The following is a 27,077-nucleotide window of genomic DNA, read 5'->3' on the forward strand; positions in this document are numbered from 1 at the left end:
ATAGTCGGGGTTGGTCAGTTGTCCATTTTTGCCAGGGTCGAGGCCAGGTAGTCCGAATGCCGGATCCCGAAGCTCCAGCCGCGAGGTTTCCGAGGCTGTGGGCAGGAGATGCCGCTGACGCGCAGACTTTGCCACCGGGGCCGCGCGCAGGGGCGAGGACCCGCCCCCTCCGCCCCTTGGCACGGAGCCCCAGGCCACCTGGTCCACGTTGTAGGCTGCGGGCCCAGGGTTCTGCGTACTGTCTTGGGGGGCAGATGTGCGGGCCAGCATGGAGAACTGTGGAGCCCTGGCCTTGTAGACGCCGGGATTCACCACGTGGTAGGCACAGGGGCCGGGGGTCTGCGGGACAGCGGGCCGGGGTCAGGCCGGTTCACCTGCTGACCCGGTCTCTGTCTGTGCCCTGGACCCTGGCCCACCTTGCTAAGGTCCTCGAAGCAGCTGCCCACCGCGCTGCGCCCGTAGATGGAATATGTAGGAGCTGACACCTTGCCGATCACGCGGGGGCCCAGGAGCGAGGGCACAGAGTAGGCGCCCGGGCCTGCGTGGAGCCGGCTATCAGTCAGCGAGGCCTGTGGACAGGCCCGGGGCCTCCCCCAGGGGTGGCCGAGGAGGCTTACCTGGGGTCTGCTGCTCCAAGCAGACACCCCAGTTCCGGGGGGCGATGGTGTGTCGGGGCGCACAGGGGTAGGTCGCATTCCCTGCACGTTCCGGGAAGTACTTGCCTGCGAGTCAGGCGGAGGGCGTTGGGGAGGGGGATGTTTGTTGAAATATCCCTAGGGGCTCGGATGGGCGGGACCAGGGCCTCTGGGGTCCTGACCGGGTCCTGGCGTGACGAAGGGAGCCGAGTCCCGCGGGCGGCCCAGGATGGAGTAGGCGGGGGCACAGTCCAGGCCACGCGCGGTCATGTGAGCCGGCACAAGGTGGCCGGGACCCGGGCCGCAGGTGGGTCGTTGTGTGGGCAGCCGCGCGCCGAAGGTGAAGGCTGGAGCTCGAGGCCGCGACGGGTCGTGCAGGAGATAGCCTGCGAGGTTGTGGTGTCAGCTGCCTGTCCTTCCGCAGCCCCGGCCTTCCGGCCCGCCCTCAGACCCCCGCCCCTCTACCGGTGTTGGGCGGCAGCTGGTATTTGGGCCCGGGGCCGCTGTATAGCGCCGCGATGGGGCCACGAGGCCGGTGGGGTCTCCAAGGCCCGACCCAGACGTCCGAGCCCATTGCGCGGCGGGGGCGCGCAGGGCCCGCAGCACCTGCGGACAGAAGGTGGCGGCCGCAGCCCCTCCACCCAGAGCTCGCGGGGAGCGCCCTGGCCCGGCTCCCCTGGGGGCAGGCACCGCCAAGGCGGCGACGCCCCTGCCCTGTGGGGCCATTCCCGCCCGCTCCCTTCTCCCCGCGTGTGCGGGATCAGCCTCGGACTTGGGGAAGGGATCCCCAGGGTTAGGGTGTTGGGAGAGGCGGAGTGCACTGACCTGCGTGGTGGCTCCTGCCTGGGGACCGACACAGAAGCGCTGCCGGCACAGGCTCCTGAGTCCCGGGCCCATTGTGTGTCTGCTTGCTCCCTGGCAACCACCAGGCTGCCCCACACCCTGGTCCCTCCGCCAGCGGGGCGCGCACAGGCTCCTGGGGCGCCATGTCCTGGCTCTGGACCAGCAAATCCACACTGAAAGGAATGTCCACGTGCTTCAAGGACATCTGCTAGGCCGGGGGTCTGGTCCAGGTACTGGCTGAGGAGGTCACAGCTGGAAAGGGGTCCCTGCTGAACCCCACAATCATGGGTTTCTTTTTCCCAGAGACCTGGCCAGTGTCGGAACACTGGTTCGGGCCCACAACAGCACCTCTAGGTCTGGCTCCCTGTCCAGGACTGCCCACCTCCAGACTGCAGGAAGCTCCTAACTTTGTGTTGGCTCAGTTCTAACCATCGCAGCCATTTGGGGAATGAACCAGCAGGTGGAAGACCCCTCTGTCTGTTACTAGCTTTCAAGTAAAAATAAATCTATTTTTTTTTTTTAAAAAAGCAGTGCAAAGGATACATACAGCAGCTAGTTGCAGAAAGACACATGAGGAGGTGAGAGGACAGAGGGGAAGAGTGAAAGACCACAGAACTAAGAGCAGTGTAGTGGTGCAGTGGGTGAGGCCGCTGTGGGGGTGACTGCTCCCTGTATCTTAGTGTGGAGCTGGGGTGCGAGGCTGGGTGCGGGGACTGACTCGTAGCAGCAGTAGTGTTAAAAGGTTATCAGGGATAAAAGGTTAGCAGTGTCTAGAGGTAAGATTAGTCACGCATATAATAGTAGTGCTGAGCAGTGTTAGGGCAGCTTTTCAATTGTTAGCATAACCGCTATATTTGGCTTCTGTAATCACTGGTTGGCTTTGCTGCACAAAGAACAAGACCAATACCATGATAGGTCTTAGGTGGGAGAATAGGCCTCAGTTTCATTTCACTCCAAAGCTTCATTTCCCCAGAGTGACAGAGCGGGCAGTGGAGAACCACCTTAGGGGACTGGGCCAATCATGGGCATGGGCACGTTGCTAGGTGACATGGGTCTGCACTGGTGACTAAGAGGGAATAACTGCCGCTGGAGACGCCTTGTCCGTGACCAGGAGGGAATAAAAACGCTCTGCAAGAGACAGGCGAGGTCCTTGCCAAGACTCCACTGTGTTGGAGCCCTAGCTCAAGCTAGCAGTAAAGTTTCTTTGCTTTTGCATTGTTGTGTGTGGAACCCCTGTCTGCAGTCCAGGGATTTTTTTTTTTTTTGGACCGAATAGAAGGACCTGGAATCAAGCACATCCTTATTGCTTCTGGCGCGGCTCACTGCCTCCTGGCTCCAGCAGGTCTAGCTCCTGGCTCCAGCACAGGTCCAGCTCCTGGCTCCAGCACAGGTCCAGCTCCTGGCTCCAGCAGGTCTAGCTCCTGGCTCCAGCACAGGTCCACCTCCTGGCTCCAGCAGGCCCAGCCCTGGCTGTTTACGGCATTTGTAGAGGGGATTACTGGATTCTATTTTTCAAATAAGAAGAAAGGAAGTCCCTTCTGCTGTTCTGGCATGCTCAACAAAGGCAGTAAACCCTTAGAAGGTCATCAGAAGCAATGGGAAGAATAACTTCCCAGTGAGCCCCTCCTTTGCCCCCCATCTCCCAGCCAGAGCAGTCGTGGCTGAGCACTCCTGTAGCTGGGCACCTCTGCCCTGGGCCTCCTGGCTGCCTCTGGCTGCCACCCTGCCGCCAGTGCCTCATGCGCAGAGCAGGAGCGAGCCTTGTATAAAGTCCTGCTAGCTTCCATGTCAGGACCCAGGAGCCCCAGGACGCCCAGCTGACAGCTGTGGAGTCTGCACTTGCCAGAGTCCAGCTCCAGCCGAGTTTGGAACTCAAGAAGGGTGCATGGAGTAGGCGTAGAGAAAATAAACAGACCACTACAATTTCAGGGTCGTAATGGACACTGCAAGGAAGCTGTCCCCTTATTTATACAGAAACAGTCACAAGCTCTGGCACAGACTTTACATCATGGTCAAGTGGGTGTTCCCAAGGATAATTTTGCCAATTGTCTCACCTTGAGGCAGGATACCAGCCGTCCTAATCCTGTGGTCAGGAAGTTCTCAATAGACGGCACGAATCAATCAGTAACACATCCCGCTACAATCCTCATTCTACAACTTAGTCTTGGATCAGTTAAGGGAGGAAGTGCATCACAGAAGGAGGGACCTAAAGATCAAGGAAAGAGGGAAAGAAGATTCCCACTGCACTGCACCTGGGGACGGAATACCCTTGATTAGCATATGGTCAATGGGGGAGGGAAACCCCAAGCAGAGGTTCCTGCTACACCCTTGATTAGTACATGGTCAATGGGGGAGGGAAACCCCAAGCAGAGGTTCCTGCCACACCCTTGATTAGTACATGGTCAATGGGGGAGGGAAACCCCAAGCAGAGGTTCCTGCCACACCCTTGATTAGTACATGGTCAATGGGGGAGGGAAACCCCAAGCAGAGGTTCCTGCTACACCCTTGATTAGTACATGGTCAATGGGGGCAGCTGAGACAGCACGAATAGTAAAAGGCCCTTTTGCTATGATGTTATCAGCAACATCAACTTTCAAGCTCACACTGATAGTAAAGACCAACTCTACAGAGGTAGACAGTGCCTAAATAGGTCACAGAATTCTCAGCGGGGCAGTCTGGCGTCCATGCAAGGGAAGTGGAACTGCCTTCAGGTGGATGCAGAAACATTACTGGGCCATGCCGTGCAGTGGGAAATTCCTTACGGCCCTGCCTGCAATGGAACAGCTCTCTCCACACCCACCACATGGACCCCGGCATGCACTGCCTGGGTGGGTGGGGCCATGCTGAGCAACTGTGGTGAGTAGGAGAACTGAAAACTGCTTGCTGTGGAGAAATCTCACGTGTTTGTTGTCAAAGGTGTGCAGCAGGTGGAAGGGCTCTGTCTGTACATCTGCCTTTCAAAAAAAAAAGTTTAAAACACATTGAGTGAATGCAGAAAACAGTTTATCTTTGTTCCTTTCTCTTTCTTCCACTCTTTTTTTTTAAGTTAATGTTTTTAAAAAAGATTTATTTATTTTTATAACAAAGTCAGATATACAGAGAGGAGAGAGAGAGAGGAAGATCTTCCGTCTAATGATTCATTCCCCAAGTGACCGCAACGGCCAGTGCTGTACCAATCCGAAGCCGGGAACCAGGAACCTCTTCTGGGTCTCCCACATGGGTGCAGGGTCCCAAAGCTTTGGGCCGTCCTCAACTGCCTTCCCAGGCCGCAAGCAGGAAGCTGGATGGGAAGTGGAGCTTCTGGGATTAGACCCAACACCCATATGGGATCCCGGCGTGTTCAAGGTGAGGACTTTAGCTGCTAGGCCACGGCACTGGGCCCTCTCTTCCACTCTTGAAATGCCTGCAACAGCTGGGGCTGGGCCGGTCCAAAAAACGAGCCAGGAGCTTTGTCTGGGCTTCTCACGTGGGTGTGGGAGCACACCTGGCCTGTCCTCGCTGCGTTCTTGGGTCCATTAGCAGGGAGCCAGATCGGAGGTGGAGAAGCTGGGACTTGAACCTGCACTTTAGTGTGAGATGCTGTCAGGCTGCAGCCTACCCTGATGTGCCAAAATATGGGCCCCCAAGAGGCCCTTAGGAGGGAGAGGGCACTGCCCGATCTGCTTCTCATTCCCTGCACGTCACAGCACCCAGAGCTGCATTGCCTGTCATGTGTAATCGCAGCATACACGTGCACGCAGATGCACTTACACATGGACACATGGACAGCTGCAGGACATGTGCAGACGCACACATGCAGGTGCAGTTGAACATGCAGGTATAGACACACACACAGGTATAATCGCACACACACAGGTGCACATGAACATGCAGGTATAGACACACAGGTGTAATCGCACACACAGGTGCACTTCAACATGCAGGTGTAGTTGCACACAACGTGTGCACAGTCGTATACGCTCACAGCTACACTTGTCAGGATCATCCCTCTGAAATGAGATCTACTTCTGATGACGACAGCCTCCACCTGCCAGCTGCTGGGCCGCATAAGTGAACTGACTCCATCTCGCATCCTTGTGTTGGGGTCTGAGGTGAGCAACACCCTCCAGGCTGTGGTGAGGTCATCGTCATGTCTCCATCGAATGATTGCACCAAAAAATAAGCATGAGCCCTTGACGAGCTGTCAGGGACAGGAGCACCCTGCTGCCCTCAAGCTGAGTCCCCAGCGTAGAGCCCCAGGACAGAGAACAGGAGTAGGATGTCAGGGATCCTGTGGGTTGCAGACCTGGAACAACAGTCCACTGGCAGCAAGACCGCAAAATGCCAGGGCAGGCACATCCTGGGGCAGCTATGAAGTGGCCCTTGGCAACCCAAGCCCTGGTTCACAATGAGCTGACCTTGTATGTGCCAGGGCTACTTGCTGCCTGCATATAGAGGCCCTCAGGGTGGGCTATGCCCTCTGCAAGGTGGGGAGGGAGCTGGCCAGAAAAGGTTGAGCTGGGGTGGGCTGGCAGCCCTGAAAGGCTGAGCCAGCCCAAGATGCTGCATGAGATCTCAGCATTCCTGGTGTAAGGAATTACAAGGTGCAACACACAGACACCCCAAAACACCCCAAGGTGAAGGGATGGAAAGGAGATTCTTAACCTCAAAGAGGAATCAGGACAGCAGCAAGAAGCCTCCAGTACTAGGGAAGAGAGTGTGGAACTGCAGGGGTGCAGCCAGGACATGCTGAAAGCCGGTACTGAGGGACAGAGCACAGAGCTGCAGGGCTGCGGCCAGGACACGCTGAAGGCCAATACTGAGGGACAGAGCACGGAGCTGCAGGACTGCGGCCAGGACACGCTGAAGGCCAATACTGGGGGACAGAGCACGGAGCTGCAGGACTGCGGCCAGGACACGCTGAAGGTCAGATGGTTAGAGGCAGCAGGGAGCCCGAGAGTAGAGGGTCCGTGAGTAACAGACACTGGGAGACAGAAAGTTGTTCATTCAGGGAATGGGTCAGGAGTTCCAGTGAGGAAAATAGAAAGACACGACACCAGCACAAGGTGAGAGGATGGCACACCTCCACACCTCACCTGTGCCCTCACCTGTGCACACACCTCCACACCTCACCTGTGCATACACTGTGTCCTCACTATGTCTATCCCTCTGTGTCCCCTCACAGCCCTCCAATCTCTTGTGCTTTGTGCACTCTCTTTCATCGCAGGAATCGACACTGGGGGTGCTGTCCTGTCTGTAGGGAGATGTTTAACCCAACTTACTGGCCTGTGTGAGACTCTAGAGCAGCTTATGCTGTGCTCAGGGTGCTTCTGGGGTGCCCTAGTGTCAGCTTTTGATCCCTGATTTTTGCAAGAGGTCAGGTGGGAACTCACCACCAGAGGGCGCCCTGCCACGTTGCAACACCTGGCCGGTCTAAGCCCAGGACCGTGTGGTGTCCCCTTGCCCAAAGAGATGAACTAATCCCTTTCAATTTATTATCTCTCATTTACCCCGAAATTTATTTGAAAGAGTTAGAGCACGCCTTCCACTGTTGGTTTTCTCCCCAGGTGGCCACAGTGGCCGGGGCTGTACCTGGGACCAGATCAGAATGGTGGGAAAGTTTTTCTCCTGCCACGCTGGGACTCAGCACCCGACTCCGGGCCGTGGCATCTGTAGGCATCCCACCCTCTTGTCCTCTGGCTGGCACTGGGGAGCCAGCTAAGTTGGGGGGGCAATGGCTGGTGGAGCACTACTAGCTGGGGCACTTACTGAGGTGCAGGTTGGGGGGTCAGTGCTCTTCCCAAAGGCCTTTGGGCCCCAAATTTAATCAAGATGCAGAGCCTGAGACTGGAACACAGAAAGAGGCACGAAAGCCCCTTCTCCAGTTAGAAGTCCCCTTGAGGCCCAGTTCCTCCTGTAACCTCTCTGTTACCTGATAGTCCTGGGTGAAGCTGGAAGGGGAACAGATCAGGTGATACATGAGCCTGGCACAGCACAGGCTGAGTGCCAGGGACACGGCCTGGCTGTCCCCAGTGTCCTGGACCCCAGAGGGAGGACACAGCCCCCCATTTCCTAGTGGTCCTGTCTTGGGTCTGGGACTCCACATTCTTGCTCATACCTGGGTCCCATCTGACACCTGTCCTGAGGGGAGCTATAGGAAAATGCCAGGGGGAGAGGACAAAGCCCTCCTTAAGAGTCTACAGTGGCAACCTCCACAGGCACCCAAGTGGTCTCCAGGGCCAGACGCAGGGGCTGGGAGTGGGACTGGGGCTAAAGGGGCTGAGGGGGACTGGGACTGGGGCTAAAGGGGGCTGAGGGGGGCTGGGGCTGAGGGGAGATGAGGGGGGCTGGCCAAGTGGGGCTGGGACAGGAGCTCAGGGGAGGCTGGGGCTGAAAGGGGCGGGGCTGAGTCCTAGGTACAGACTGTTGAGGAAGTTGCTGAGGATGGCAGAGGCATAGGGGTGAAAGACTCCATTCCTGGAGGTTCCAACCACTGGGAACTTGGAGTTGGGTGGGGTAAGACTGAGATGCGACTTTGAGTTTGTTCATTTTCCCTCTTGGCTTGAAAACTGTCCCTTTGGGCCCAGCATGGTAGTGCCTAGCAGCTGAAGTCTCCGCCTTGAACACACTGGGATCTCATACGGGTGTTGGTTCTAATCCCAGAAGCCCCACTTCCCAACCAGTTCCCTGCTTGTGGCCTGGGAAGGCAGTCGAGGATGGCCCAGAGCCTTGGGACCCTGCACCCGTGGAGGATACCCGGAGGAGGTTCCTGACTCCTGGCTTCGGATCAGCTCAGCTCTGGCCATTGTTGTCACTTGGGGATGGAAGATCTTTCTCTCTGTCTCTCTTCTCTGTGTATCTATCTTTCCAATACAAATAAATAAATCTTTAAAGAAAAAAAAAAAAACTGTCCCCTTCAGGGAGCAAACTCAAGATTAGCAAAGTGCAGATGAGGCTGCTGGCAGGCTATGGGGCCTGTCTCCCAGGTCCTGGGTGAGGCACACCTCACACACACCTGGAACCTTTCCTTACTGCGGGGCCTCCTCTCTGCTTAGATCACCTTGGCTGTGTCCCCTGGGTCCCCACTGGCCCACCTGCCCCCAGCCAAGAGCGCTCAGGTTTCTGGTAATCCATCAGGGTTGCTTCATGTTGCTGAAGCAGGCGATAGCATCTCCCAGGTAACCCTTCCCTGCCGAGCCCCGGCCTGGACCCAAGCTAGAGGAAGGACACGCCCCTCTCCCCGCCGGATTTGGGGGTGAGACTGTGCCAGGTGGCCAAAACACCTCTGGTGACGCGGGACCTGCTGCTGTGGACTGGAGAAGACCCCAACCCTCTAAGGCTTTGGAGAACAGGGCCACCCTGAGGGGGCAGCAGAGCAGGGAGCCCTGACAGCCTAGTGCCATGAGCCAGGGCACACTGGAGGCTGGCGGCCCCCTCTGGGGCTGGGACTGGGACGCTGAGGATGACTGGGAAGGGGCCGTGCTGGCTGTGCTGGCCCTGGCCGTGGTCGCCGCCACTGCCCTGGCTTTGCACTGGTTTGGCCCGCAGGATCAGCAGGCAGCAAGACCAACGCCCCAGGCAGCGGGAGTCGGGCCGGCTCTACACCTCAAAGCCCAGGTCAGTGGTGGCCATGCAGCTCGGAGCCCAGAGCAGGGGAAGTCAGGCCCACTAACATGCAGCCAGGGCAGTCCGACTGCAACGACCCGAGTTCAGGGCTGCGAACCCCGGGGAGGTGAGGTGCTGCACCCTCAGGCCAGGCTCTGCAAAGGGGCCTTGGGCCTGCAGCAGAGCCCAGCCAAGGAGCCCCCCAGACCAGGCGCCGATCACCCGAGCAGGGACTCGGCAGCTGGCCTGCCGGCCCCGGTTGTGATACACTTCACTCTTCGTGAAGTGGAGGCGCAGCTGGAGGCGGGAGGAGGCCGCGAAGGCCTGGAGCAGCGGGGGAGAGTTCGCAGTCGGAGGCGGCAAGTGGACGCCGGCTCCGGAGACAGAACCCGCCGCCGACCGAAGCCAGATCCGCTCTGCATGGGCGCGGTGCCCAGCGTGTGGGATGAGGTGGAGAAGGCGGCCTCTGCAGGCCTAGACGCTGCCCCCCGGGAGCTGTCCCAGGGCCGTGCCCCTAACTTGGGGGCAGGTGAGCTCGGGGGTTCTGGGGAAACCTGGCCCTGGACGCCGCATGCGGTTCCTGGTGGCAGCGGCGGCAGCCCGGCCGTGAGCTCCTTGGAAGGGCCACCCCGAGACCACCTGCCCTCACCCCAACAGCTGGACAAGGCCCAGATTAAGGCTTTGGGAAGCGCACACCCCATGCTGGGGCCGGCGCCTGTAGGCACAGAAAAACCTGCGGTGTCCAGACAAGGCCGAGGCACACAGGAGGGCCAAGCTCCCGAGCGAGATGCAGGGGAATCCGTTTCCAGCTGCACCCAGTCTCTGCAGCGTGGCTCCAAGGCCCGCCGGCGCCCGCGCCTCCTGCCTGCAGCCAGCACCCCCTCTCCAAGCCCTTTGCCACAGGGAGTCAGCCAGGGTTCCGATGGGGGTTATCTCCAGCCAGCACCAGCTCCAGGTTCAGCCTCAGCTCCAGCAGCACTCCAAAAAACCCTCACCTCCAGCCCATCCCCAACCCCAGCCTCACCCCCAGCCCCAGCCTCAACTGCAACCCCAGCCCCAGTTTCAACTACGACTCCAGCCTCACCTCTAACTCCAGCCTCACCTACAGTCTCAACTGCAACCCCAGTCTCTCCTCTAACCCCAGCCCCAGCCTCAGCTGCGACCCCAGCCTTACCCACAGTCTCAACTGCAACCCCAGCCTCTCCTCTAACCCCAGCCTCACCCCCAGCTTCTCCTCTAGCCCCAGCCTCACCCCCAGCTTCAACTATGACTCCAGCCTCACTTCTAACCCCAGCTTGCCCTGCCCCAGCCCCTGTCAGCAGACCCAGGCCCGTGCCCCAGGAGGCCCGTGTGGCTCTGCAAAAGGGCTCCCAGGAGAGACAGGTCTTAGCCAGCTGGGGGACCCTCATAGCCATGGTCCTCAGAAGCCACCCCTTCCCTAGGCAAGAGAAGCTCCCAGGAAGGGATTCAAGGTCAGCACCTGTCAGAGTCTCTGCATCTTCTGAGGACAGCCAGCTGGCTTGCTCTACTCAGCGGGCTGTGCTTACACTAGGGCCAGGGATGGTCACAGAGGCCGGCAAGGGGGGCCCGGCAGGAGCTACAGGTGAGCCACAGCCAGGAAGCTTCGAGACTAATAGGGCCTCCACCCCCCGCCAAGATGTCCCTGCAGAGAAAAGTCCAGACTCACAGCCTCCAGCAGTGCTGCCCAGGGCGCCCTCCCAGCCTGGCCCTGCCCTAGGGTCCCAGCCAGTGTCCCAGCCTGGCACACACAGCCTCTGTGAACTCACCCAGAGCTGTGAGCAGGAGACGGTGGGGCAAGGGACTTCGGGGCTGTCCCCGGGGCAGGCAACAAAGGAGGAGGCCCTCACGCAGAAGCAGAGAGAGGCCCGCAAGCTCCTGGCCTTTCTGCAGAGGCCTGGCAGCTGGGGAGTGGCAGAGGGGGTCCGTGGCCCCTGTACCCTGGAGCCAGCCAGGGCAGCGGCTCTGCGGCGGCGGCTGGACCTGGGCAACTGCCTGGATGTGTTGGCCTTGGCCCAGCAGCGCGGGGACGCCAGCCTGGCCCGGGAGACCTATGCCGTTATGAGCAACAACCTGCTGCACGTGCTGGGAGATGCACAGCTGTACCGGCAGCTGAGCGGGGCTGACCGCCAGCGCATCCTGAACCTGCGTACTGGTCGGGGTCGGACTGTGCTGGGCGTCCTGGTGCTGCCCAGCCTCTACCCAGTGAGCCGCCTCGGCTCTGGCGCTGAAGAGCCTGCCCCGGCTGGGTCCACTCAGCTGCACGTGTTCAGCCCCCAGGAGAACTCGTGGTGGCCGCTGACCCGGGTGCCCGATGAAGCCCCGCTGCGGGGCTGTGGCCTTTGCACCATGCATAACTACCTGTTCCTGGCGGGCGGCATCCGCGGCTCAGGCGCCGAAGCTGTCTGCTCCAACCAGGTCTTCTGTTACAACCCGCTGACCGACATCTGGAGCCAAGTCCGACCCATGCGACAGGCCCGGGCGCAGCTCAAGTTGGTGGCCGTTGACGGGCTGCTCTACGCCATTGGGGGTGAATGTCTGTACAGCATGGAGTGCTATGACCCACGCACAGATGCCTGGACCCCACGGGCCCCCCTCCCCGCGGGCACCTTCCCCGTGGCCCATGAGGCGGTAGCCTGTCGAGGGGACATCTATGTCACGGGGGGACACCTCTTCTACCGCTTGCTGCGATACAGCCCAAGGAAGGACTCGTGGGATGAGTGCCCCTACAGTGCCAGCCACCGGCGCTCCAGTGACATGGTGGCACTTGGGGGTTTCCTTTACCGCTTCGACTTGTTGCGGGGCGTGGGCGCAGCGGTGATGCGCTACAACACTGTGACTGGCTCCTGGAGCCGGGCAGCCTCCCTGCCCCTGCCGGACCCTGCCCCGCTGCGCTGTGCTGTGCTGGGCAACACCATCTACTGCCTCAACCACCAGGTCACGGCCACCTTCACGGTCTCCGAGGGCACGGCCCAGTTCCAGGCTCAGGAGTTGCAGCCCTTCCCCCTGGGGAGCAAGGGGACCCTCAGCCCCTTCTTGCTGACCCTGCCCTCCAAGGACCCTCTGCAGACTTCCCTCTGAGACCTCCCAGCTGCGGGAAGGCCTGAGGAGCAGCCGGGATTAGACTTTGCCCCTCCTCTGTGTAGGGAGCACTTGTTTCCCTAGCGTCAAGGACGAGGAGGTGGCTCACGGAGGAGCCTGGCTCCTGTCAAGGGAAAGAAGGAAGCTCGGAAAGTGCCCTCACCCAGAGTCTACCCAGACCTGCTGGCACTGGACTCCCCAAGCCTGTGAGGCTGGTCCTGCCATCAATAGCTCCTGCCCACGGCCCCAATTGGGCTCTTGCCCAGCCTGGCCTCCCTGACCTCCGGCCTGCATTACAGCGGAGTGTTACCAGGGTCCTGCCCTCACAAGCTGTGTGAATTTCAATGAGACCCTCAACTTCCCTTGCTCCTCGTCTACAGTGGGGTAAGGGGAAAGCAAGTTCGTAACTCGGGCCCCCAGCCATATCAGGACACTGAGCTCGAGTCCAGCTTGTGTTCACCTGTGTCAGGGAGCAACTACATCTAATGGAACACTGCTGCCTGTCCAGCTGGCAGCCTCACCCTCCCAGGCTGGGAACTCGGCTGTTTCTGAACTGCTGGCCCACACAGCTGCACCAAATACAAGCGTGACTGATGCAAAGCGTCTGTGTCCGACTGCTGTTTTGTTTACAAGGCTGACACTCGGGGACAGGGAGGTTCTGGGGCGAGGCTTGAAAACAGGTTTAATGGGAGGGAAGTGGTGTGGCCCAAAGACATGTCTGGATGGCAGGGGCACAGGAGGCATCACTGCTTGCGCTTGGTCTCATTCAGCATCTCTTGCCAGTTCTTCTCCATCTCCTCCTTGCAGTTGAGGAAGGCGTCCTCCAGTCGGCGCATGGAGTCAGCCAGTGTAGGGTTGGTCCTCATCACCACCATATCATAGGCCATCCAGGTCGCCTGCACTACAAGAAGCACACAGGCCGGTCAGGTCAGTAGAAGGGGCGGGGACCCCCATGCCTGGCAGTCAGGGTCATGCCTCACAGGGACACACAGGACTCTGAGGACATGTGTGTGGGCTCCATGCTAGACTCCTCCTATGGTGGGTGTTGGAGTCTCAAGCCTGAATTTGACACCTGATTCTGGCTCCTGCTAAAACAGACTCTGCAAGGCAGCAGGCGAAGGCTCAAGGGCTGGGGTTCCTGCACCCACAGAAGAGATGTGGATCAAGTTAGTGCCCAGCCCTGGCCCATGGCCCATGGCCCATGGCCAGGGGAGCAGCTGCCGAGTGAACCAGCAGACAGAGGGCCCCCTCCTCCGGTCAGTCGGCCTTTCAAATACAGAAATCAATCTGTGTGTATGTTTCCATCTTCTCAGTGTGTAAGTCACGTGAACAGAATGTCAGTAGGCAGTACAGTGAGGGGGACTCAGTGGACATTGGAGACCAGGCCATCCTGGCCACATGGTGCCAAGCCCCTGGCTGCAATGAGCTTGTGTTGTGGCGGGACATGCGGAGGATAAAATGGGAGATGGTGCTGCCTGACAGCAACCAACTCGGAAGTACAAATAAGTCAAAACGTGGGGCATGGAATCTGCTTGCATAGTCCCACACATAGCTGGCATCCATTCCTTCATTCACAGTGAGCGGCCACAAAATGAAAGCCTGTGATTTAAAACATCTGCATCTTTGGACAGGGACTTTAGCTGCTAGGCTACCATGCTGGGCCCTAAAGCTAACTTTCTTTTTTTATTTTTTTTTTATTCATTTTATTGGAAAGGCAGATGTACAGAGAGGAAGATCTTCCATCTGATGACTCACTCCCCAAGTGGCCGCAACGGCCGGTGCTGCACCGATTCAAAGCCAGGAGCCAAGAGCTTCTTTCCAGGTCTCCCACATGGGTGCAGGGTCCCAAGGCTCTGGGCCATCCTTGACTGCTTTCCCAGGCCATAAGCAGGGAGCTGGAGGGGAAGTGGAGTCGCCAGGATTAGAACCAGCGCCCATATGGGATCCTGGCTCATTTAAGGCAAGGCCCTTAACCATTACACTATTGCGGCAGGCCCAAAGCCTAACTTTAAAAAATCTCCCCTCCATGCAATTGTCATTTCCATTTACACATGAACAGACCTGGAGTGACATCTACCAGTCCAAAAGAGCTTAATTCCAGGAGGCTAGATTTTGACGATTTTAACCTCTCTATGCTTTCCTCTTTTGATTAAGTTTTACTTTAATTGCATGATGGAATACAGCATGTGTTTCAAGGGATGGTAAAAGGTAAGAATACTTTATTTTTCCATTTTTAAAGATTTATTTATTTTTATTTGAAAGGTAGATTTCAGAGAGAGAAGGACAGAGGGAGGTCTCCATCTGCTGGTTCACTGCCCAAATGGCCACAATGCCAGAGCAGAGCTTATTTGAAGCCAGGAGCCAGGAGCTTCTTCCGGGTCTCCCACGTGGGTGCAGGGTCTCAGGGCTTTGGGCTGTCCTTGACTGATTTCCTGGTCACAAGCAGGAAGCTGGATGGGAAGTGGAGCAGCCAGGACATGAACCAATGCCCATGTGGGTTGATGCTAGCACCACAGGTTGCTACTGTGCCAACCCCCTAATTATTTGTTTTAAATGTTAATGACCACTCATGGAAAATGTCACTGCATGCAGCATGCTAACATATTACAAAACAGAGAGACGGGCATCATGGCACAACAGGTGAAGACGCTGCCTAGGGTGCCTGCTTCTCATGCTGTAGTGTCAGACTGAGCTCCACCTCTGCTTGCTGCCCTAACTCTCAGACACATCTGCACGCGGCAGGCAACAGCTCCACACGTGGGAGGCCCGGATGGCGCTCCTGACCGCTGCCTTCGGCTTGGGCCAGCCCTGGCTGCTGCTGACTTCTGGGCAGTGAATCAGTGGGTGGATCGATCTATCTACCCCTCTCTTTCTCTCTATCTCTCTCTGTCATTCTGCCTTTAAATAAATAAATCTTTAAAAATAGAGAATATTGATAAAGTGATTTGTGAAGAAATCTGAAATGTTCAAACTAACACAATTTCAACAAAGCAAAAACCAGAGAAGAAAACTGAAAATTTTATAACAAATTATTTCCTTCCCAGCTGTAGGCAACTGCCTAGGTTGCTTTGCATCTAGACCAATATTACATGCTGGGAGAAAAGCAGCCAGTGGCTGGAGGGCATTCTGGGTCTGGTTAATACCAACCCTGTGTTACTATACCAGTGTGCCTGCATAGTTCCTATTCTATTCTTTAAAAAAACAGACTTGGGGTGGGGAAGGTTCTCCGGCGCGATCCTGAGGCGCGGCTCGCGCGCCCACCCCCGCCCCGGCCTCCAGCGCCCACCGGGTCGGCCCGGCCCCGGCCCGGCCCAGCCATGATCAAGGCGATCCTCATCTTCAACAACCACGGCAAGCCGCGCCTCTCCAAGTTCTACCAGCCCTACAGTGAAGACACACAACAGCAAATCATCAGGGAGACTTTCCATTTGGTATCTAAGAGAGATGAAAATGTTTGTAATTTCCTAGAAGGAGGATTATTAATTGGAGGATCTGACAACAAACTGATTTATAGACATTATGCAACATTGTATTTTGTCTTCTGTGTGGTTTCTTCAGAAAGTGAACTTGGCATTTTAGATCTAATTCAAGTATTCGTGGAAACATTAGACAAGTGTTTTGAAAATGTCTGTGAGCTGGATTTGATTTTCCATGTAGACAAGGTTCACAATATTCTTGCAGAAATGGTGATGGGGGGAATGGTGTTAGAGACCAACATGAATGAGATTGTTACGCAAATTGATGCACAGAATAAACTGGAGAAATCCGAGGCTGGCTTGGCGGGTGCCCCGGCCCGTGCCGTATCAGCTGTGAAGAATATGAATCTTCCCGAGATCCCGAGAAATATTAACATTGGTGACATCAGTATAAAAGTGCCAAACCTGCCCTCTTTTAAATAAAAAAATTAAAAGACCACTCCCAGGTAAAATCCAGGGGGGAAAGTCATCCAAGTTTACCATGCATTTGTTTACCAAAAACAGAGGAGAGTCTTACGTGCCGCTCCTGGATCTGAGTCAAGGTACTGGATAGAGCTGTGTAAGATCGCCCGGAATTCAGTGTTGCTTTTCTTGCTCAGTGATTTTAAAGAAATCGAGTAGTTCCTGTGTGATTTTCTTTGTGTTATGGTCTGCATTCCTGTACCCACCTGGGGCATGCCCTCCGTCTTGGCCGCCGTGGCAGCATGCCCAGCAGTGCTTGGGGGCTCCTGCAGGATGGCCCACCCGTCCGGGCAGGAGCGTTGGTGGGGAGCACAAGTGCAGCATCGCTCAGTTCTTTCTGTTCTTTGTCACAGTTGTTATTTAAAGAACCAAGTGTGTATTGCATGAAAACATTATGATCTCTTCCTCTTAGTTTAAATAAACTCCAAGGTAACTGGACTTCTAACACCTCTTTCTGTTTGTCTGATATCTACTTTAGCAATAATTTTTTTATGACCCTCTGATCAAAAAGTAAATAAAAGTATATTTTATCACTGTTTAAAAAAAAAAAAACCAGACTTGGGGGAGGGGCTGCCACCATGCCAATACAATCACATGGCAGCTGGGGCATCCCTGCCATCATCGCCACCACCACACACACGTTAGGGGCCCAAGCAATACCCAGAGCCAGGGGACTGGGGACAATTTAGAACATGGGCCTTTGAGGACTTGTCTGCACCAGCAGATAACTAACCAAGGGAACTGGATGGGGGATTCCAGAGGATCTCCCCAGGTCAGGCCAGCATACCTGCTGGTGCAAATGAAAGCTGGGGCTGGGGCAGATGGAGCCAGGCCTGGCTGTAGCACTGGCTGGCACTCATGAGATCCCTGTCTTGGGTTTGGGTCCCAGAGAGATTCTTTAGGGTCATCTAAAGAGGGCACAGTATCTGCCAGTGCGCAAAAAAGCCAGGCTGTGAAGTGGGCTGGATTAGGCCAGGCAGATGCCCCCTCTAGTACACGTGTGGGTTGGTGCAGGGAGTGGGCTGCACTGGTTCGCATGAGAGTTGGGCTGGTGGCAGGGCTGGCCAGGCAGATGCACCGTCCAGTCCATGTGTGGCCTGTGGCCTGGTGCAGGCTGGGCCTGACCCTACCTCAGCTACCATAAAAGAGCCAGGTCTGAGGATGCCCAGGTAGGGTTTCTTAGAGGCTCCCCAACTAGACCACTGTGCTTAATCCCCTGCCTCAGAAAAATCCCATGAACATGTGGCCCAACCTTGGAGCACATGTTGCAGAACTGAGACACATCAGTTGCTGACTTCCGTGTAAGAATGGAGAACATAACCAGATGAAGATGAAAGACAATACATGCAGCTCATCTAAGCCAACAGAAGTATTCAAGTACCTCATCAAAACACAGAGAACAGGACACGATGAATGACACCTTAGCCCGTGAGACCACTGAGGTAGACAACGACATTTTCTTGTAGTGCATATGGGTGCTTTTTCATGTCCCAGCTGCTCCACTTCCCATCCAGCTCCCTGCTTGTGGCCTTGGAAAGCAGTGGAGGATGGCCCAAAGTTTTGGGACCCTGCATCCATGTGGGAAACCCAAGAGAAGCTCCTATCTTCAGATTGGCTCAGTTCCTGCCATGGTAGCCACTTGGGCAGTGAGCCAGGAGATGCAAGAGCTTTCTCTGTGTCTCTCACACTCTCTGTAATTCTTTCAAGCTAAAGAAGTAAATCTTTTCTTTGCTTCAAAGAAGGCAACGCTGTACCCACGTTAGTGGGAAGGCATCCAATGGAAGTGCAGAGGTCAGGGACGAGCTGGATTTTGGCAGGGCAGAGGTCAGGGATGACCTGGGCTTTGGAAGAGCAGTGGCCAGGGATGAGCTGGGCTTTGGAAGAGCAGTGGCCAGGGATGAGCTGGGCTTTGGCAGCGTTTGCCAGAGAATACGTACCTGAGATTCTCTCCACCTCCTCCAGCAGCTTCCCCAAGTCCTTGTTCAGGTCTGACAACATTTTCAGCATGTTGTCACAGTTCCGTTCTCCAGGCTCGGAGTCAGCCATCTAGGCGTGCACAGAGAGAAGCTGCTGTAACAGACCATCATTTCAACACACGGCTCTACTGCTTTTAGCTCATGATTCCTCCCGTCTGGAGCTGGACAACACTGCTTGTTACACGGCCCTGCTGTGAAGGGCCAAACCCAGTGTTGGGCACGTTAGTGGTCCCTCTGCTTTCTTCTTTTCTTGACACACAAACCCTTTAAACATAGCTGAACGCTAGGATGATTTAAGTGAAAGATAATTTTATTGGTCAGAAAGGGAAAAAAATGTTCACCATGATGATGATGATACAATAGTGAAAATCATGGGACTGGTGTGGTGGTGTAGTAGGGCTAACCCTCTGTTTGCAGTCCCAGCATCCCATGTGTGCTGGTTCAAGTCCTGGCTGCTCCACTTCTGATCCTGCTCCTTGCCTGTGGCCTGGGAAAGCAATGGAGGACAGTCCTTGGGACCCTGCACCCACAGGGGAGGTCAGGCAGAAGCTCCTGGCTCCGGCTTTGGACTGGCCCATCATGGCCATTTGAGGAGTGAACCAGCAGATGAAAGATCTCTGTTCCACACTCTCCTTCAATTGTTTCAAGTAAGATAAACAAATCCTTTAGTAACAGTAACATTTATTGTTGTCAAAGTATTTCTTAAAAGATGTATTTGTTTGAAAGGCAGAATGATACCAAAAGAGGGAGAGCTAAAGTGACATCTTCCATCTGCTCACTCACAACCACCAGGGCCAGGCCAGGTCACATCAGGAATGTAAACTGCTGTGCCGCAGTGCCCATCCTAGCACAAATGATCTGAGTGCCCGCTCAAGGACAAGCTGCTGTATTGGCATGGAGATACACTGCCAACATCGAAGGAATTTCCAGAGTAGTCATACTCTGCATCTTATGACGAATGCTGCCATGATGTGTAAATCTTCACTGATGCAATAACAGATATAGATACAAAGCTCTGACAATCTGGAGGGCGCACTGTGGCACCAACATCCCCATGAGCTACAGCTTGTTCCAGCTGTCCCACATCCGTTCCAGCCCTCTGCTAGTGTGCCTGGAGGTGGAATCCCTGTCCCCAACGTGGGAGACCCAGATGAAGCTTCTGGCTTCAGACTGCCTGGGCCAGGCTGTGCAGCCATTTGGGGAGTGAAGCAGCAAATGCCAAATTCTCTCCCTCTTTCTCCTTTTTTTCTCTGTAACTCCATCTTTAAATAAACAATATATAACAACTACTTTAAAATAAAATAAAATACGAAACAATTCACAAATCTGCAGAAGAAATTATTTCAATTGAACTCTCCGAGGCCCTGGAGGTCTCACAGAAACCGAGTCCATCAAGCTCGGCTCTCTCATGTCAGCTGTGCCACTTAGAGCAACTCACTTCTCTCCCTGACAATACACTCTATTACTTACAAAAAGATTATTTATTTGAGAGTAAGGGTTACAGAGGGGGAGAGAGAATGTGCGCGTTCATCCACTGGTTCATTCCCCAGATGGCTGCAGTGGCCAAGGCGGGGCCAGATGAAAGCCAGACATCGGACGCTGCATCTGGGTCTCCCACGTGGGTGTAGGGGTCCAAGTATCTGGGCCATCCTCTGCTGCACCAGCAGGGAGCTGGATCAGAAGTAGAGCAGCTGATGGGACGGAGTCCATTTCCTATCAGAGACCCTGCTGCACCTACTGATGTGAATTCTGGAAGGCTCAAGTGCCTGGGTCTGTCTGCTACACAGAGACCATTTCAGCCTCACACACTTTGGCCTGGCCCAGTCCTGTCTGTTGCAGGCTTTTCCGGGAACAACTGGATGAGAAATCTGTAGCCTGTTTTTCTTGCTATCTTTTAAATAAATACATAGAACTTTTAAAAAACAGACTTACTAATAGTATCTGTATCTTACAAGGTTCTATAAAAATTAAACCATGTCATACACTGTTCGATACAGCAGGCACCCTGATCAGCACTTATCTAATCATGTCTTATTGCTACTTAGAACACTGCGCAGTAACTAAATCACCCAGATTCTCTTCTAGTCTTTATTAATTCCATTAGTATTTGATGCTTGCCTATTTAAGCACAAAGTGCTGGACCAGAGAAGATGGGAGAGAAGTGGATTGATAAAGCTGTAGGGGCTGTTGGGATTCATAGCCTTGTGAAGGCAGAGAACAGGCCAGGGGAGAGCAAAACAGGGAGGCATGGCCACAGATGCACGTACCTGTGGCCTCCTCTGTCGTCCCCACAGATGTGGAGGTCCTGCAGAACAGGGGCTGTCGTTCAACAAACTATTTCTAGTGTTTGGCTCAGAGTTAGGGAAAACAGCAAACGTTGACTAAATAGTAACCGAATAAAAGAAGGAAAGTCTGCTATAAACTGCTCACTCTTCTAGAAGGTTCCAGCTTTCACCCTCTAGTCACCTTCCCTGTGAAGGGCCAGAATTTGGGATGAGAAGCAGAAAGCTCCCTCAGCAGGTAGGGGAGGCAGGTCTGGGAACGTGGGGTGCAGGGCCCAGACATGTGGTCTTGTGGGATCTGTAAGTTCCTTCCGTGGGCTCAGAGTTATTTCACACTTGACGACTCCATCCTTCCAGCTGGTCGTTGTCTTCTTTTTGTTAAGTAGGATGAGGCTGACAGGCATGAGTGGGAGGCAGGGAAAGGCGAGGTGGCAGAGCAGGAGGGTAAGCATGGGAGAGGGAAGAATTGCCTGGAAAACTTCCCTTCACACTCGGTCTCATGGAACTCTCCCCACTGCCCGACCCCACCGACTTTCCCTGCCAGGTCTCACACATTTGCCTGCCTGTTACCCATTGTTGTCAGCTACTCCCTATCGCATTCCCAGCCAGCACACCCAGAGCACTCCCTGTCCTCCTGTGGTCTGGAACCTCTGCAGCCCTGGCCTAACCCCCTCTAGTATTTTAGCTGGGTCCTCCCTGAGCTCTGACCTGGCTCTGCTTGCTTCCTGCTGCTCTCGGCTTTGCTGGCTCTGAAGTGTTGGTGAGCCTCTTTCAGCCCTGTGTCTTGGCCCCTCCCATGTGGGGTACCCAGAAACTCCTAGCTCCTGGCTTCCGACCAGCCCAGGTCCAAATGTTGCAGCTACTTGGGGAGTGAGCCAGTGGATAGAAGACACCACTCTCGGGCGCCATGGCCTAGTGGCTAAAGTCCTTGCCTTGAATGCGCAGGGATCCCATAAGGACGCCGGTTCTAATGCCGGTGGCTCCACTTCCCATCCAGCTCCCTGCTTGTGGCCTGGGAAAGCAGTTGAGGGTGGCCCAGACCCTGCACCCACATGGGAGACCTGAAAGAGGTTCCTGGCTCCTGGTTTCGGATCGGCGCAGCACTGGCCATTGGGGTCGCTTGGGGAGTGAATCATCGGTCGGGAGATCTTCCTCTCTCTCTATATGATTTTGTAATAAAAATAAATAAATCTTTAAAAAAATTATTAAAAAAAAGAAGACACCACTCTCTTTCAGTAACTCTGCCTTTCAAGTAAATAATTTTTTTTAAAGAAAAACAGAAAAAGCCTGAAACTTTAAAAAAAAATTCAGAAATTCACCTCTGGTTTGCAGTTACCGCTACAAGGAAAATAAAATAGGATAGTGTAGGGCCTGGTGTGGTAGCCTAGCAGCTAAAAGCCTCACTTTGCAAGCCCAGGAACCCATATGGGCGCCAGTTCTAATCTAGCGGCCTCACTTCTCATTCAATCTGTGGCTGGGAAGGCAATCAAGGATGGCCCAAAGCCTTGGGACCCTGTACCCATGTGGGAGATCTGGAAGAAGCTCCTGGCTCTTGGCTCTGGACTAGTGCAGCTTCAGCCATCACGGTCACTTGGGGAGTGAATCAATGAGCAGATCTTCCTCTGTCTCTCTCCTCCTCTGTATATATGGCTTTCCGATAAAAATAAAAAAACAAAAATAAAATTAGAATAGTATAACAGAGGATCTTGTGTAGGGAGAGGGCTCTTCAGTTTGTAAACAGAGTCTTTTCTAATGAAGTGACATTTGAACTGGTAACTAGAAAGGCTAAAGTCAGAATCTAAACAGAAAAGTGGGTGTGGTATACTTTGAGAAGCAGAAAAAAAAAAAAAACCCACAGAATGGAGCTGGTAAAGCAGTGGACGAGAAGAAACAAGTTAAGTAGGCAAGAACTTTGCTTCTCAGCAGGGCCACCTCTGCAGGCTGGCAGTGGGGTGTTATGGAGCACGTGTTAAATGATGGCTCTGGCTGCTGTGTGGGAGAAGCAAGGCAGGAAGATCAGCTGGGAAGAGCATGGCCACAGCCTGCAGTAATGAGCTCCATGATGCGAGGTAGGAAGACAAGCCAACAGAATTTTGGTAGATTTCATGGGTCTAGGTTTACAGGGCTAACTGATACGAGATGATTGCTAACTTCCACGGTGATATTAACTGGAATACAGAATATGATCTATTGGCTAATAACTCCCACATTTTTTCTTTTTTCACAGCCCCCCAAGGATCCATTTATTTTTTTTAAGTTTATTTTTTTTTTAATTGGAAAGTCAGATGTACAGAGAGGAGGAGAGATAGAGAGGAAGATCTTCCGTCCAATGATTCACTCCCCAAGCAGCCACAATGGCTGGAGCTGAGCCAATCCGAAGCCAGGAGTCAGGAGCTTCTTCTGGGTCTCCCAAGTGGGTGCAGGGTCCCAAGGCTTTCTGCTATCCTCGACTGCTTTCCCAGGGCACAAACAGGGAGCTGGATGGGAAATGGAGCTTCTGGGATTAGAACCAGCACCCATATGGGATCGCAGGTTGTTCAAGACAAGGACCCTAGCCGCTAGGCCATCATGCTGGGCTCTCCATTTACTTTTTATTGCCAAGTCAGATACAAAGAGAGACAGAGACACACGGACAAAGAGTCTCCATCTGCCAGTTCACTCCCCCACATGGTCACAACGGCCGGAACTACACAACAGCTGAGCCAATCCAAAGGCAAGAGCCAGAAGCCTCCTCTAGGTTTCCCATGTGGGTGCAGGGTCCCAAGGCTTTGGGCCATGCTCAACTGCCTTCCCAGGCCACAAGCAGGGAGCTGGAAGGGAAGAGGAGCAGCCAGGACATGAACCAGTGCCCATATGGGATCCCTGGGCATGCAAAGTAAGGACACCAGCCATAAGCCACTGTGCTGGGCTGTAATTCCCAAATTCCTATCCTGCCTATTTTGTTCTCCAGTGTCATTGATCCAGATGCCTGCTTGGGTATGTTCTGTTATAGAAGCCATATCCCCAGAGAGTTCACTGCCTTTCAGTCAGTGTTCTTTGATCATTATTGAACTTCATGGAACTAAGGGAACTCTAAAAATCTGAGGCAGGGGAACTGAAAACCTGCATGGGATAACAGAAGTGCTTCTTAAATGGATGAGCTACTGAAAACACCAGGAAGGTGGGAAGTAAGATGGCAAATGTTTACCAGCACATGCAAAAACAAAACAAGAAACAAACATAGCATTATTGTAGCTACATTGTTGTAACTACCACTGCAGCTACATGGGGGAATGAACCAGTTAATGGAAGATCTTTCTCTGTGTCTCTCCTTCTCTCTGTAAATTGAACTTTTCAATAAAAATAAATATTTTTTAAAAATCCACAAGACTTAGAATAAGATTAATCCATTGTATTTACTTCCCAAATTTTTAATTTGTAACTTACATAAAATAAATACTAATTTAAAAGTATTTCTTTTTACTTAATTGTCAGATACAGATGGAGAGAAAGATACAGACTGAGTCCCCATTTGGTCTCTCCCCCAGTATCTTCAACTGCCAGCCAGACCAGGACAAAGCTGGGCACTAAGAACTGCCCAGTTTTCCGCCCCATGAATAGCAGGGTCCCAATCACTTCAGCCATTCTGCTGTCTGCCAGGGTCCACAGTTAGCAGGAAGCTGGATCCTAGAGTAGAACTCAGGTCCTCCAGTGCACGATGCAGGCATCCAAACTGCCAGGCCATAGCAAACTCTCAATCGATTTCTTTCTGCTTATAAAATGCTGTTAGTGGCACTACAGCTCATATTTGTCATTAACTATTCATGTCCGCTCTACATTCCCACCTTCAGCCATACCATCTATTTATTTAGGTAATCTCTTGCTGATTATAAACCAAGCAGTATTTCAGAAGCTTGGGATTAGAAAATAAATAAGTGGTGTATCAGGCTAATTCTCCTCTCACCAGTGTTTGGGTGCCAGCTTACGTCCCAACTGCTCTACTTCTGATCCAGCCTGGAAAAGCAGCAGAGGATGACCCGAGTCCTTGCGACCCTGCACTCACGTGGGATACCTGGGAGAAGCTCAGCTCTGGCCACTGCAGCCATTTGAGGAGTGAACCAGCAGATGGATACAAGACTCACCTCCTGTCCCTTTTTGATTTTCTGAAAAAAAAAGCCTTTGAAATTAAAATAAATATTGAAATACACATGTAAATAAATAAATAAGCAGATATTTCCTTTTATCACGGACATCAGTTTGGCAAAAACAAACTTGTAAAGCAAGACTCCTTGGAGAGTAATAACCACTCAATCCAAAGTCTTCCTGCAAAAAAAAAGTCTTTCCTTTTTTTTTAAAGATTTATTTTATTTTTATTGGAAAGGCGGATATACAGAGAGGAGAGACAGAGAGGAAGATCTTCCGTCCAATGATTCACTCCCCAAGTGAGTGCAACGGCTGATGCTATGCCAATCCAAAGCCAGGAGCCTCTTCCAGGTCTCCCACGTGGGTGCAGGGGCCCAAAGCTTTGGGCCATCCTCGACTACTTTCCCAGGTCGCAGGCAGGAAGCTGGATGGGAAGCAGGGCTGCCGGGATTAGAACTGGCACCCATATGGGATCCCGGGCATGCAAGGCGAGCACCTTAACCACTGCACCATCACACTGGGCCCTTCCTGCAGTTTCAAACCAACGTCTTCTCATGTGAAATTCCTCCTTTGGCCACATCACTGAACATTCCAGAAGCATCTCTGGATACCCACTCGCTGCCCCAAACAGGCGCGTTCCTCTCTCACAGATTACTGCAGTCTGCACCTTTCTGATGCTTCTGCAGCTGCTACATCTACACCCAGCCAGATGCTGTCCTAAATATTTTAATATTTGTAACGGCCCTACAAAGAAAGCATTATTATTACCCCAAATCTGGGATGAGAAAAACAAATCTCAGAGATGTTAACTAAGCCAAGTTCAAACAACAAATAAACAGAGCTGAGCATTGGGTCCTGGTAGCATTTTGCTCTCACATACTAAACTACTGGCATTCAAGACATCTGAGATGAAAGTTTGAGTTAAAGGACTGACAAAACCTGGGAAGCAACTGGAGAAAGGTTCTGAACGAACCAAGCTCAATTCAGGGCTGAGGAGCCTGAGAAGAGAAGAGGGGTGTGGGCTGAGGAGAGTGAGAGAAGTGGGGTGTTCACTGAGGGGAGAATTGGGGTGTTCGCTGAGGGGAGAAGCGGGGTGTTCACTGAGGGGAGAAGGGGGTATTCACTGAGAGAAGTGGGGTGTTCACTGAGGGGAGAAGTGGGGTGTTCACTGAGGGGAGAAGCGGGGTGTTCACTGAGGGAGAAGTGGGGTGTTCGCTGAGGGGAGAAGTGGGGTGTTCGCTGAGAGAATTGGGGTGTTCGCTGAGGGGAGAAGTGGGGTGTTCACTGAGGGGAGAAGTGGGGTGTTTGCTGAGAGAATTGGGGTGTTCACTGAGAGGAGAATCGGGGTGTTCAGTGAGGGGAGAAGTGGGGTGTTCGCTGAGATGACTGCGAGGTCGGACGGCGCAGGTGAGCCCAGAACCGGGCGTCCCGGGCCTGAGGTGAACGGTGAGGTGTCGGAACGGCCGGTCCGGCGTGCACTGTGGGCGGCCGGGTCCCGCGGGGAGTCCGCGGCGACAGCCCCGGCGGCCCGCCTGCTCACCTCCCGCACTGGCCCGCTCCGGTCCACGGCGGTCCACTCCGGTCCACGGCGGTGCCCTCCGTGGCCGCCCGAGGCCGGAAGCGGCACCGCCCCTTTCCGTTACCGGGCCCGCCCCCGACCTTGCCGCTCGCCCTCATTGGCTGGCTTGGGGCGGAAGGGGCGGGGCGCGCGAGGGCGACCAGAATGGCGGCGCGGGGTCCTGGGACCCGCCATGGGCCGGGGGTGGCCTCGCTTCCCTGTTTCTCACCGGCGAGCCGGGGACAGGACGAAGCCCAGGAGACGCCGTTCCTGCCCGTGGGGTGGTTGGACGAGAGAGGAGGAGGGGCCAGGCCGAGAGGAGCAGGTCTGTCTGGAAGGTTAACTTGGGATTTCAACACTTGTATTTGAGTCTTCGCCAATCTGAGGCTCATTGAATTTTCTTGGACTCTGATCTTTAACTGACGGCAAAGAAGGAAGCACGGCTGTTTAAGTTTCATTTACTCATTTCAAAGAGAGAGAGAGCTGCGTAAGCTTGCTCACGTCCCAAGTGGCTGCCATGGCTGGGCTGGTCAGGGCGAAGTCTGGATCCCAGAACTCCGTCTGGGTTTACCATGTGACGGAGTCGGGCATGGGTGTAATCTGCTGCTTTCCCAGGTGCATTAGCAGGAAGCTGCATCGGAAGTAGAGCACCTGGCCAGTTGGTGCCCTTATAAGGGAGGTTGGCTTAACCTGTGGTGCTGCGCCAGCCCGTTTCCTTGGGTTTTGGGTGACCAATGCCTGGACCATATCCGTTCCCCAAGCTCCTGGTTCCTGTCTCCCTGTGCCTAGCTGTCCACTGACCCTTACCGCTGTGAGTTGCCTGCTATACACATCAGGATAACTGATGTGTCACGAAGATGGCCTGTGGGAAGCATAACGAGGTGTGGAGTTCCACTGAGGTCCAGACAGGGCTCTGCATGAGCCTGCTTTGCTAGGTAAGACTTGGCAGATCACTCGGACTGTGAGGTAAGGGTGCCTGGCCTGAAGGTCATGGGGCTGGGCCACTCAAGGCATCCTGCAGAGCACAGGCTAGGATGGCT

General features: G+C 54.3%; 4 protein-coding genes across 7 annotated transcripts; 2 read left to right on the forward strand and 2 right to left on the reverse strand.

The window, feature by feature from the left end:
* Positions 1-5: 5 nt before the first annotated feature.
* ODF3B (outer dense fiber of sperm tails 3B) lies at positions 6-1,209 on the reverse strand. The gene is made up of 6 exons (XM_040987866.1): positions 1,101-1,209; positions 818-1,021; positions 618-722; positions 417-538; positions 199-339; positions 6-95 (listed from the first exon to the last, which is right to left on the reverse strand). Exons 1-6 carry the CDS (start codon positions 1,207-1,209, stop codon positions 15-17), a joined length of 762 nt encoding a protein of 253 aa, XP_040843800.1. The 3' UTR covers positions 6-14.
* Positions 1,210-8,832: 7,623 nt separating this feature from the next.
* On the forward strand, positions 8,833-12,161 carry KLHDC7B (kelch domain containing 7B). The gene is made up of 3 exons (XM_040988441.1): positions 8,833-9,591; positions 10,372-10,534; positions 10,835-12,161. The coding sequence occupies exons 1-3, from the start codon at positions 8,859-8,861 to the stop codon at positions 12,159-12,161; spliced, it is 2,223 nt and encodes a 740-aa protein (XP_040844375.1). The 5' UTR covers positions 8,833-8,858.
* A 593-nt stretch (positions 12,162-12,754) lies between these two features.
* On the reverse strand, positions 12,755-26,087 carry SYCE3 (synaptonemal complex central element protein 3). Its single transcript, XM_040991776.1, has 3 exons — positions 26,020-26,087; positions 18,037-18,145; positions 12,755-13,062 (listed from the first exon to the last, which is right to left on the reverse strand). The coding sequence occupies exons 2-3, from the start codon at positions 18,143-18,145 to the stop codon at positions 12,905-12,907; spliced, it is 267 nt and encodes an 88-aa protein (XP_040847710.1). The 5' UTR covers positions 26,020-26,087; the 3' UTR covers positions 12,755-12,904.
* LOC121163940 (AP-3 complex subunit sigma-1-like) lies at positions 15,430-16,544 on the forward strand. Of its 4 annotated transcripts, none has more exons than XM_040991747.1 (2): positions 15,430-15,823; positions 15,932-16,544. In XM_040991747.1, the coding sequence occupies exons 1-2, from the start codon at positions 15,479-15,481 to the stop codon at positions 16,058-16,060; spliced, it is 474 nt and encodes a 157-aa protein (XP_040847681.1). In that variant the 5' UTR covers positions 15,430-15,478; the 3' UTR covers positions 16,061-16,544. The 4 variants fall into 4 exon arrangements, with proteins under 4 accessions (XP_040847681.1, XP_040847674.1, XP_040847690.1 ...); XM_040991740.1 differs by having other exon boundaries at positions 15,430-15,751; positions 15,824-16,544; XM_040991756.1 differs by having other exon boundaries at positions 15,430-15,751.
* Positions 26,088-27,077: the final 990 nt, after the last annotated feature.

The sequence above is a fragment of the Ochotona curzoniae genome, unplaced genomic scaffold, assembly GCF_017591425.1.
Source record: "Ochotona curzoniae isolate NIBS_2020 unplaced genomic scaffold, NIBS_Ocur_1.0 contig_1014, whole genome shotgun sequence".
Classification (NCBI taxonomy): domain Eukaryota; kingdom Metazoa; phylum Chordata; class Mammalia; order Lagomorpha; family Ochotonidae; genus Ochotona; species Ochotona curzoniae.